This window comes from Microcebus murinus, chromosome 13, assembly GCF_040939455.1.
Source record: "Microcebus murinus isolate Inina chromosome 13, M.murinus_Inina_mat1.0, whole genome shotgun sequence".
In the NCBI taxonomy this organism is placed as follows: Eukaryota; Metazoa; Chordata; class Mammalia; order Primates; family Cheirogaleidae; genus Microcebus; species Microcebus murinus.
Genome location: NC_134116.1, coordinates 16,242,263 through 16,255,106, shown reverse-complemented (window position 1 = coordinate 16,255,106; position 12,844 = coordinate 16,242,263). Strand labels below are relative to the sequence as shown.

Genomic DNA, 12,844 nt, shown 5'->3' with positions numbered 1-12,844 from the left:
AGAGGAATAGCATTCTGTGAAAGTGATAGCCTTACGAAATGTATTTTTTAAGTAATAAGACTTGAAAGTTTAGGCTGGGCATGGTGGCTCACACCTGTAATCCTAGCACTCTGGGAGGCCGAGGCGGGCGGATTGCTCAAGGTCAGGAGTTCGAAACCAGCCTGAGCAAGAGTGAGACCCCGTCTCTACTATAAATAGAAAGAAATTAATTGGCCAACTAATATATATAGAAAAAGTAAGCTGGGCATGGTGGCGCATGCCTGTAGTCCCAGCTACTCGGGAGGCTGAGGCAGGAGGATCACTTGAGCCCAGGAGTTTGAGGTTGCTGTGAGCTAGGCTGACACCAGGGCACTCACTCTAGCCTGGGCAACAAAGTGAGACTGTGTCTTAAAAAAAAAGACTTGAAAGTTTAAATGACTCCTTGATCCACAGGCTGCAGAATGGATGCTGTGTTAGCAGACATGAAAACATTGATGTCCTTGTACATCTCCATCAGAGCTCTTGGGTACATTGTCAATGAGCAGTAATATGTTGAAAGGAATCTTTTTTCTGAGCAGTAGATCTCAACAGTGGGTTTAAAAATTCAGTAAACCATGGTGTAAACAGCTGCACTGTCATTGGGCTTTGTTATTTTATTTATAGAGCAGAGGGAAAGTAGATTAGCATAACTCTTAAGGACCCTAGAATTTTTCAGAACAGTAAGTGAGCACCGGCTTTAGCTTCAAGTCACCAGCTGCAATAGCCCCTAGCAAGAGAGTCAGCCTGTCCTTTGAAGCTCTGAAGCCAGGAATTGACTTCTTCTCTTTAGCTATGGAAGTCCTGGATGGCATCTTCTTCTAAGAAAAGGCCATTTCCCACACATTAAAAATCTGCTGTTTAGTGTCACTTCATCGGTGACATCTGCTAGAGCTTCTGGTTAACTTGCTGCAGCTTGTCCATCAGCATTGCTGCTTCACCTTGCACTTCTAGGTTATGGGATGGCTTCTTTCTTTAAACCTCATAAACCAGCCCTCTCCTAGCTTTAAACTTCTTTACTGCAGTTTCCTCAACTCTCTCAGCCTTCATAAGATTGAAGAGAGTCAGGGCCTTGTTCTGGATTAGGCTTTGGCTTAAGGGAATGTTGTGAGTTGGTTAGATCTTCTATCCCGACCACTACATCTTTCATCATCTGAGCAATAAGGCTGTTTTGCTTTCTTATCATTTGTGTGTTCACTGGAGGAACATTCAAATTTCTTTCAGGAACTCTTCCTTTGCCTTCACAACTTGGCTTTTGGCCTATCTCAGCTTTTAACATCCTTCTTCACTAAACTTAATCATTTCTAGCTTTGATTTAAAGTGACAGACCTGTGACTCTTCTTTCACTCGAACACTTAGAGGCTATTGTAAGGTTATTAATTGGCCTGATTTCCACGATTCTGTGTCTCAGGGAATAGGGAGGCCAAGAAGAGGGAGAGTGATGGGGAAATGGCCAGTTGGTGGAGCAGTAAGAACACACAATATCTATCAGTTAGGTTCATTGTCTTTTTTGGAAGCCATCTGTAGCACCCTAAAACAATTACGACATTAACATCAAAGATCGCTGATCACTATAACAGAAATAATAATGGAAAAGTTTGAAATATTGCGAGAATTACCAAAATGTGACAGAGAGCATGGAAGTGAGTTTGTGCTGTTGGAAAAATGGCGCTGACAGACTTGTGGGCACAGCGTTGCCACAAACCTTCAATTTTCACAAAACGCAATATCTGCGGAGTGCAATAAAGTGAAGCGCAATAAAACGAGGTATGCCTGTACATAGCAAGTCCACATTCAAATTGTGAAAGAAGTAATCCCCATGCCTGTAACACCTTTATGGCATGTTATGAAATAGCACAAGACTTAGGTTATCAAAAACCTTCTCATTCTTTAGAGGCCTAATAAAATGCCAACACCTCTGAGAAGTCTTCCTGGTTTTTTTCACCCAGACACTAGTTCTTTCTTCAATATTCCCATAGCATTCTGCCTGTACTGTTATTTAGAATTGATTAACTTCTGCCTATTTGATTTGGTAAATTCTGTCCCCATTCATTCATGCGTAAAGTCTTGGAGCTCCTAGTATGTGCTAGACTTGTGTCAAGTGCTGGGGAGAGATGAGTAAGGAAGGCACAGATCCTGTCCCCTGACCCTGCTGACAGCCAAAAGCTGTGCATTTCAGTCCTATACATTGGCCACTGGCTCCGAGTGGCCATTTACATTTACATATATGTTAATTAACATGAAATAAAATTGAATAAAATGTAAAATTCAGTTCCTTAGTTGTGCTAGTCACATTTCAAGTGCTCAATAACCACCTATGGCTAGTGGCTCCTGAATTGGACAGTGCAGATTTCTATCACTGCAGAAATTTTTATAGGACAGCACTGATCTGTCCTATAGTAAAAAAGAGATGAAATAATCTAATTTAAGCCAATAATTCACTCAGTTATGATACTTACTACAAAGGGCAAATATAGAGCATTGTAAGAATTTATAACAGGCAATCTTAGCTTAAGGCAAAAGACCTGAAGGAATGCATATTTAAATTGAGATCAGAAGGATGATGGAGTATTAGCCCAGAGAAGGCAGGATACCAAAGGAAGAGTAGCTCATAGCCCATGATGTAAGCTCGGGGAGGATGCCTTGGCATTGTTGAAGACCTAGCACCTATTATATGGCCCAGGACAAACCAGGGGCTCAGTGAATCTCTACCTGTTGGATACATGCAATTGAAGAAGTGGAGAGCCCTGGCTTAACTTTGACCACCAAAGTGTTAAAGATGGGAGGGAAAGAACAAGGCTCACATGATGTATATCTGTTGAATGGCTCAATTCTACAATATCCACATATCTACATATCCTTGTAGATATCTCTATCTCTACAATGGCTCAATTTGGGTTGTATTTTTCCTTAGATATTCATACATTGGAATGTAAAAGAATGCTATTTTACAGACTAAAAGGCCAGGATATATATTTTGTATATAAAGTCTTGATGCCAACATGGATGACATTGCCAATATTGCATTGCCAAAGAGTTTCATGCTGATTCTAAGTCCAGGTATTGGTAGTGATGAGGAGATACTTACCATACAGTCGTGCATAATCTTGTTCCAGTCTTCACCTGTGACAATTCGGAACAGTACAGTAATAGCTTTGCCAGCTGAAGAAAAGTTTGCATGCCTAATTTAAGAAAAAAAAAAAAAAACAACACCAGAATGTGAATAGAATGGTTTGTCATGAAGTATTATGAGTTTGTCACCACCCAAACAGGTGGATATTACAGCAACTTTGGTTGTGAAGTTACCTTTTCCAAAAGTTAGACTCTTTTATTTGTTTGTCATTTGTACTTGTCCCAAGTACAGCTGTCCGAATAACCCAACTCTAGCCTGGTCACCAATTTACTGCCATGCATCTTGAAGGATTGAGTAAGCAAGCTTTGGCAACTAAGTGATTCTTTCTTTCATAAATTAATAATTTTTACAACAAGACACATTTGTAAATACTTTGTTCTTTCAGCAATTTTTTAAAAAATATTATAAGATGCTTCCATAGAATTTAAGATAATCTTTGAAAAATGCTTTTCAGGTAATACAACCATTTTGGGGGCTCTAATGTCCCTTATTTTGCTGGGGAAAAAAACCCCACTACCCAAAGTATCTCAAAATAGTTTTATCTAAAAATAATATATCATTTTTTGGCAACATGTAGAGATAGAAAAAGCGCTGGAATTAGGAGTGTTATTACTGAGTGTTGGTAGAATTATGGACTCTTTTGGTGTTCTGTAATTTCTGAAGTTTCTAAGGTTTCTAAAATAAAAGTGAATAAATGCCTTTTTCAATGGGAAAAATGTCATTTAAAATGTGGCTATTTTAATTTCCAACTGATTGCTTCCCTTCTCCCTTTACCCAGTTTTTAATAGACAAAAGATATTTAAGAGATTACTTATGATTTTATCAACTTAAAACATTTGTTTGATAAATGAATAGAAAGGTAAACATACACCAACCTGTTAATGTTCTCTCCATATTTCACAGTACCGAATAAGACAACTCCAGCAAAAGCATAACACAGCAGCAAGAGGAACATTCCCACTATGATGAAGAAGCTTTTGTACATGCTGACCACGACTGTCAGGAGAAGCATCTTCAGTGTCACCTGGTGACCACGGGGTGGGGAGGGGAGAGAAGGAGAGAAAATTCATGAAGACCTGAGTGATAACTAATATTTAAGCAGATTGGCTCAAGAGTGATCAAGTCTATCATTTGAAAGTTGCTTTCTATTAGGTATTAAATCTGAATATTATTCAAAAACTACCAGGCATTGAGAAATTTATTTGCACTTCAAACTATTCAGTCTCTTCAGCCAAATTAGTAAAAGTAGCACCCTGAGCTTTTTAGCCTTTCCTTTTTTTTTTTTTTTTTTTTTAGAGACAGGGTCTCTCACTCTTGCTCAGGCTGGTCTTGAACTCCTGAGCTCTAGCGGTCCTCTCCCTTTGGCCTCCCAGAGTGCTAGAGTTACAGGCATGAGTCACTGTGCCCAGCCTAGACTTCCATTTCTTCTTCACCTGCTCCCCAAAGCTCTGTGAGAAGGGCTATGCGTTGTTGACCTAGAACAAGTAAACTCAGGTTTCTTCCACAGACTTTCATAAAAACAAACCTAGGCAATGGTATGATACTAAATAACCATCAATTCATAATATATTGATTATGTGGATATATGGAATATATATGTGAAATAATGTTAGTAATAAAAAAGGAAACAGCATTTTTAAAAATGAAAAATATATGTGGAATGTATACATAAATATTAACAAAGAATATAAAGAAATCTGGAATCATGAAATAATGAAAGATCATTAAAGATTATTTTTCTTTGAAGTAAAGTTACTTAACTTTATGAAAAACGAAAACAACAATGATGCATTAATGATGCATTAAGAAAGAACATTGGTTTTTGCTTCCATGACTATGTTATCTTTAATTTATAATTGAGTTTACTTAGCAAATATAAAGAATAAATTAAACACCATAACCAGCAGGAAACATATCAAAAGATAACTAGGCTACTGATTCGTTTTAATATTTAGTATTTGTTAATCTTGACTTATGATGTCTGGCAATTTGTTGACTACAGTTCTGAACACCAAGAGGTAAGACTATAGTCAATTGGTCACTGTTCCTTTCTTCACTGTGTATGTAACCTTCGAGAGGATTCTTCACAAAGTACTTACATGCTTTCCACAGATAGAGAAAAATCTAAACACAATCACACAAGCGCCCATCATGTAGGTATATGCGTTCTGAAATTTAAACAGAAGACAGCCTCTCATAATTTGAACAAAAGATTTTGTTACAGTTCCATTTTTCATTTTAAGTCTTCTGTGAAGTCTACTGAATAATTAGTTTAATAAAATGTGAAAATTCTTATAAGGATTTTATCTAAAAAAGGTGCTGAAAAAGGTCACTGCAAAAACTCATGAATAAATATCAGATATAAAATTCAATTGCAAATGAAACTTTGGGTTCTGTTTTGCTCAGCCAAATTCTGTATGTTGAAATTTATTTTACATAAAATAGTGATCAGCTTTTCTAAGGACAGGGTGTGACAAATACAGGATTAAAATGCAACATAAGAATGTCAAGTGGGATAGGAGATAGAGGGATCCCAGCAAAGAGGAAGGGCCCAGGTTGGAGAAGGTGGCCAGAAGTCAGACTCCTTCTCTCTGAAGGTCTCCAGAGACCTCTGAAGACCAACCACATGTTCCTTAGTCCAAGCTGATTTCAGAGAAGTCCTCCCCACTCAGGAACACCTCCAGCTCTTTCTTCAAGTGCGTGGTTAGCAGGAAGAGATGACTGCACTTTATGAATAAGAAAGCTTCATTTGAGAAACAAAGATCCCACCAGCTCTAACTGCAATAACAACCTTGACATTCAGCTGATGCCAAAGTGTGATTATTTTCGAAGAGGTTTGCCTAGCCAAGTGACAACAGTCACAGATGGGCCCCCAGGAAGGGGGTCCAGTGAGATGCTTGGCGAGGTCCAATAAACGAATGCACACACATAGCAATTTTGGATGGGGAACAAGGACTGCGCCTTCCTTCCGCTGCAAAATATGATGGAGAATGATCATCCTTCCAAGACCAGAGAGCTTCTCGGAGAAGCTCAAAAGCAGTTAGGCAGAATAGGCAAATTGGTCTTTTTGGTTTAAGATTTCCTCTCTGGGCTTAGGAACCTACTTGACTCTTTGGGTTGAACTGAGTAGATTTTGGCTGCAATTTATCTGGAGAAATAAAAATCATGGGTCTTGCTGCCTCTTTTTTCCATGTTAGCTCAAGATCTACTGTAGATACTTTTTCTCTTTACATTCTGGAAGTAATGACAATCAACAGCTTCTAGGATGATAACCTAGACCACAAGGTCCTGAGAGGTCTGATCCTTTACCCATCTAAATATTGTAGTATGTTACTCTCCTTCTACTCCAGGCACATGATCCTTCTTCTAGCTCCCGCACCCTTCCTTCGTAGGGACAGAGGCCCGAAATGTTCTCCCCTCATCCCACAGAGGGAACCCAACCATCACTCCCTCAAGGGTGCCCCCCTGGACCTCTCTGATGAAGCCATCTCTCACCATGATGTACACGTCGTCCCAGAAACATGGGCTTGACTTCACGTCCTTCACCAAATGCATGGTTATCATTGATTTGTGAGCATGTGATGAATATCTACCTAGCTTTCCAGGCTGTAAAGTTCATAAGAGCAGTGACTGTCTTTGTTTTGCTCATTACATTCTTCTTAATTCCTAGTAGAGTGTACATCGTTAGTGTATCCCTATAGCGCTCAAAACCATTTACTGCTTAGAAAATGCCCCAGCGTGGCTGAGAGTTCACCTAGGCTTTGAGCAGCCCTGGATGCTGAAGGCAACCACTGGTTTAAGAAGGACAGCAAATTCATATTAAAGCAAGCCCTTTCTGATGGGCAAATGGGTTTTGTGTGCTATGGAGCTTCCTGTCATGCTTCTAACATTAAGGGGATGGAAGAATGAATAGAAGGGAACAGGGAAAAACAAATAATATCACTTTGGGCTGAGATCAAGGAAGACAAACCAAAAAAAAGAAGGTAATTATGATAATGCCTTATGGGCTTGTATAATCCTGACAGTTTGAGAAAGCATCAAATACATGATCTCACCAGGTCTTCATAGTGCCCATATGGAACAGGTGGATTAGGAAGTTACATCCCCCAGTTCAGGGCAGGGAACAACAAAGGCTCACTGAAGACAAATCGCTTGGTCAAGGTTGGACAATGGTGGCATCTAGACAAGGCCCCAGAATCTCAAGGCCACACGTGGCCCCTCAGATCCCCAAGTGTGGCCCCTTGACTGAACGCAAACTCCACAGAACAAATCCCTCTATTAAAAAGATTTGTTCTGCAAAATTTGGATTTAGTCAAAAGGCTTCACTCAAGGATACAGGAAGCCATATGTGGCCCCAGGCAATGTGTTCCCCACACCTGCCCCAGATGCTCCAGAGCTGTGCTGCCCAGTATGGGGGACCCACTAGCCATGTGTGGTTATCGAGCACTTGCAGTGTGGCCAGTCTAAATGAAGAAAGATACGCTGCAAATGCAAACCACACACTCAATGACTTCACACACATGTAACTTATCTCAATAATTTTTTTATATTGCTTATATAACATATATTGAAATGATAATATTTTGGATATGGGAGGTTACAAAATATATTATTAAAATCATGTTATCTGTTTCTTTTTTAAAAAAAATGTGGCTCCTACAAAATTTTATGAATAAATGACATCTGTGGCTACATTTTATTTCCAATGGACAACGTGGCTCTCGATTATAGTCAAGTACACCTGCAGCTATAGGTTTGAGCTGGACCCCAGACTGAATGGAGGGTGAGGATATTTTAGGCAAAATAGTGAGAATGCCGGGGAATGGTGTGCATTAGAGAAATGGCAGCTGAATGTCTAGACAGAAATAAAGCAGCAGAAGCACTTGCGAGTTATATATCATGAAACATTGATTTTAATGGAGTGACGCTGTACTTGAGCTCAGAAAATAGGCTTTGAGTCTTGTGATACTAGCTTGCTGTGTGCATGGAGACAGGCCCCTCAGTTTCTGTTTCAGTTTTCCTCTCTCTCTCTCATTTTCTCATTTGGTAAAACGAGGGGTTAAGCCGGAAGATATGTAAGCTCCTTCTCTTCCTGGCTTGCACACTCTAGGGCTTTGAGGGCCAGGTGCTGCCTGCGTTCAGAGTGTGGGGCTGGGCACACGTAGATGCGAGCACGTCTCGGGGCCTGTCACGATCCAAGCTGGGCTTTAGAGAGGCTAATCTAACATCTGAGGGTGGGCTGGCATGGAGTGTCATGGCACTGGAAATAAGACTGAGCTGAACTTAACTAAACCGAAATTATCAACGGAAATAAAGTTTACTCTGGCACTCACCAAGAGAGCGAAATGAAGCACCACCCACACAACGCCAAGGGACGTGACCAGGAGATCATACCGGTTTCTTCTGCTTTGCCAGAACCCAGCAGGCGACATTGCTATGATCTTCATTGTAACCTGGGGAAAAATAATGAAGAAAACAGACAGAGTGAGTCAGTGTTCAGCACATATTTAAATGTATTAATTTAGGTGCTCTATCTGTGTGTATACATTTTCGAATGAAGAAAATTCTAAATTATTTTATGCTGATACAATATCTTTTTAATTAAGAAAGAGACAAATCCTTTAGTGCCTTTTGAAGTTTCCTTTTAGACCACATGCCTATATTATCTATTTAAAGAATCATTTTAAACAATGTAGTAACGAAAAACAAGAGTTTATTACCAAGATATATGATTTTATTTTTAAAGCTAAGTCAGTTACAAATCTGTATTCTCCACACTCTTTTGTCCTTGTTTTATGACTAGTTCTGATCGCAGGATAATTTTCTTCCTCAAGTAGAAGACCATAGAGTTTGGAAAACATCAACTAGTATAGGGCAAAATGAGAATCTGCTTGTATTTCAAAGAAGATTGCCCTGGAAGGTGATATTACAGGAACCATATACTAAAATAATCTTGGCTAGGCCAACTCGTTTTGCCAACACGTTACAATTTGAGCCCCTGAATTACAGTGGCTTGTGCCGTTCCCTGTAAATATTTGAATTCCCATAACTAGGCAGGCCAACGTTCAGACACAACAATTGACAGCAGCATTTCTGCAATGAGAAAAACCTGGAGGATAAAGTCTTTGTTCAAGTTAAGCAGAACAGGCTAAGAAGGAAATATCCGAAGAGTGTTCCCCCCGCCCAACAAAAAGGCTTCAAAGGCAATGGCACACAGATCTCAAAGTAAGTGGCATCAAAGAGGGACACTGATTTACTTTAAAATTGTGCCTGGCTCCCCCTAGGGCCAGCTGACTCCTCATTACTGTACCTCGAGCACGAAGATGAAGGTGAACACAACCGACATTGTTGCCAGAGGTACAGTCACTGGGTCCTCGACGTCCCACTGCAAGGGAAAAAGCACACAGGTCTGCCCATGTCCATCGGACACGCCCAGACTTCCCCCCTTCTTCTGCCCACTTTGCCCTGACTGTGCATCTTAATTTTTTATACTCAAGAACATAGACTGAATGGACATGGCAGCTTGGAATATTCTTGGATGTACCAAGGAATGCAAAGCTCATTCCCAGAGTCTTGGGGGCGGGGAAACAAAGTACCTTGACAGAGAGCAGCACCGACTGGGCCAGGACGAGTAATGCTATCGTCCTCTTAAAGAAAGGATGCTGGGTTATGTCGTACATCTTAGCTCTAAAGCCATCATTGTCTGCAAAAGAAAGGTTTAGGCAAGGGTGTTTCAGACATAGGTCACGTTTACTTTCTTGTCTTTCATTTTCTTTAATGCTCATCTTAAAACCCATGACATTCCTGTCCCCCTACAGTTCCGTCTATTGTGAGAGTTTTGCTGGAACGGCTGGCTCTGAATATTTAAAACGACGGTGCATGACGCTGCTCGTATTGGAACGGGAAGCGCATCATTCAATTTCTGTCAGTGTAATACATTTCACTCATATTTTTAAAAGGCAAGCACAAATATATTTTATTTAAAAATTCATTTTTTCATTAAGGCTTAGTCTGAGAGCACTGAAGCACGCCCTTTGGCTGCTTGATCTTAATAGCCTTATGGAGAGATCTGTAGTTTGGAGCCTGTTTCTATATTAACTTATGCACAACCTCCCAGTGGCCTCGCGATTATTATTTTAATTTAAATCTGAGACTCCTGGGGACTCATGCACACTAGTGCCCAACATGAATAAAATCACAGCATCTTGGGTACCCGGGCGAGGCGGGAGATGAAGAGGCTGTGCGATCTTCAGTCGGCTCTTCAGGTCTTCCCATCTTCTCTGATCGACGGTCAGCAAAGCCGTCCCCTTAACAGACAAAGGGAAGCAGAGAAAGGCCTTTTGCTGTATGCTCACACCAAGAACATCGCAGACAAACAGCACTGATGTGGGGGTTTGCAATAAGGATGCTCTTCCCACCGTGGTGGCGAGAGAAATATAGTCAGAATGCTCAGTTGGTCTTGGGAGCAGTTCCCCAAATGATGGCCACGTGTTTCAGAGAGAACTCAGCAGCCTTCAATTGATAGCTTTCAAGATGTGCAATATTCAGGTTTGGGAAAATTGAAGGAAGGTTTTCTATATAATTACATTTTCAAAAAGGGATATTAACTAATAGTGGTTAGTTTCCTTTCATTTCATAGCAGCAAAATTACAGCTTGTCAATGCTGCTGTGTCTAGTTAAAAGTATTTTGTCTTTCTTTTTTTTTAAGAAAAACATTCTGATATGTGCAATCACAAAACTATTTTTTAAGAGGTATGACGTCATAGAATTTGCCTTTTAAAGAAATTAGTGCTGTGATAACTGGCTAAATGAGATCACATATTTTGTATTAATAGAGTACTTGATTAAAATGCACACAATTAGTATTATATTGTATTGCATTGCACTGCTTTGTATTTTATTTTATTATACAGGTAGAAGTATAACTTAAGAAACTGGAAAACAATCCCACCCCCACTTCCATCTTCCCTTTGCTTCCCCAGAGCTAACCACTGTGCTTCAGGGGTGTGTCCTCCTACGTTTTCAGACTTTGTACTTATGTATGCATAAATACATAAGAATTTATTTGTTCTGAATTTTTAAAATTTACACAAGTGGTATCCAATATGTGTTTATTTATGCAGTTTGTCTTTGGCTTCATTGAATAGTATATTTTCCATACAAACTAGACTACTAGATCTAATTTGTTCATTTCAACGGCTCACGTAGTAGTAGTCCACTGTGCAAATACATCAGTAGTTTATTTCTTTTAGGATTATAGCCTATAAACAATGTAGTAATAAAGATACAGGTACTGTTTCATAGTAAACACCTATGAGAGTTTGTCCATGGTAAATCTTTAGAAGAATTGTTGGGGTCTATGTGGGGTCTATAAGCATCTTTATATTTACCAGATATTGCTAAATTGCTATCCAAAGAGTAATAAACAAAAAAATTTTGCATCAATAGTATATGTGTTCCCATTTCCTCATATTCTTATCAATACTTGACATTATCAGACATTTTAATCTGACCACTTTGATAGGTGTGAAATGTACCTAACACAGTTTTAATATTGAGATGAAACATTTTATATGTATATAAGTGGTGATTCCTGTATCTTTTTATGTGAATTGCCTATTCCTATTCTTTGCTCATTTTTGTATTTTAAAATTTACTTTTTAGTGTTTTAAAGAATTTCTTATACATTATGAATACTAAGTTTTTGTCATATTTTGAAAATATTTTCTCTTGGTCTTGACTTGTATTTTTATTTTGCTTATAGTGACTTTGTCATTCAGAAATTTTTAATTTTAATATAATCTATTTTATAAATTATTTTCTTTACAGATTTTACTTGGTGGCTCATGTTATAAAATTCACAACTACTCCAGGGTCAAAAAATAAATGCTTAGGGAAGGGTAGAGGGGAGAAGGGAGAGGTTGATTAATGGATACAAAGAACAGCTAGATAGATAGGAGGAAGAAGTTCTAGTGTTCTACAGCACTATTGGGTGACTATAATTAACGACAATTAATTGCATATTTTCAAATAGCTAGAAGAAAGGATTTCAACTGTTCTCAACACAAAGAAATGATAAATGTTTGGATGGATATGCTAATTACCCTGATTTGATTATTATACATTGTATACCTGTATTGATAATTACACTGTTCCCAATAAATATGTGTAATAACTATGTGTCAATTATAAATACTAATAAAAGTAAAAAATATTATTTTCTGCTTACCTGAAATTCAAATAAAAATGCTTACATGGTTTAAAAATGGCTTAAATTTTGCTTTTCATATCTAGGTCTTCATTTCATCTGGAATTCATTTTTGAGTATGCAGTGAGGTAGAGATCTCAGTTTAGCTTCTTACATGGACACACCCAAAGCTCCTAATGTCACTCATCGTTGGTCTCACCCTCCTTCACTGATTTGCTGTGTTACTTCTGTTTTGCACACATGGGTCCCTCCTGGGCCTTTCTGTTTTTTTCTGTAAGTCTAATTTTCTATCCCTGTACTGACACCAACACTGTTTTAATTACTATAGTTTGTCTACTTTCCTTCTTGTTTACCTTCCTTTTCTACATTTTTGTTCTTGCTCAATCTTACTTGGAGGTTTACCGATTTAATTTTTTTTAAGAACCAGCTGTTGTTTTCTTGAACCTTATATGTATAGGAACTATGCAAGTTTTCTCATTTTCTTTATC

General features: G+C 38.8%; 1 protein-coding gene across 2 annotated transcripts in view; it reads right to left on the bottom strand.

Moving 5' to 3' along the window:
* NALCN (sodium leak channel, non-selective) overlaps positions 1-12,844 on the bottom strand; it is a 323,837-nt gene that overhangs the window by 13,800 nt on the left and 297,193 nt on the right. For both annotated transcript variants that reach the window (XM_076009294.1, XM_076009295.1), the window contains 7 exons: positions 10,362-10,455; positions 9,745-9,851; positions 9,459-9,533; positions 8,482-8,601; positions 5,248-5,316; positions 4,024-4,172; positions 3,104-3,197 (listed from right to left, as the gene is read on the bottom strand). In XM_076009294.1, the coding sequence (XP_075865409.1) occupies positions 3,104-3,197; positions 4,024-4,172; positions 5,248-5,316; positions 8,482-8,601; positions 9,459-9,533; positions 9,745-9,851; positions 10,362-10,455 (708 nt within the window). The remainder of the gene's footprint in view (positions 1-3,103; positions 3,198-4,023; positions 4,173-5,247; positions 5,317-8,481; positions 8,602-9,458; positions 9,534-9,744; positions 9,852-10,361; positions 10,456-12,844) is intronic.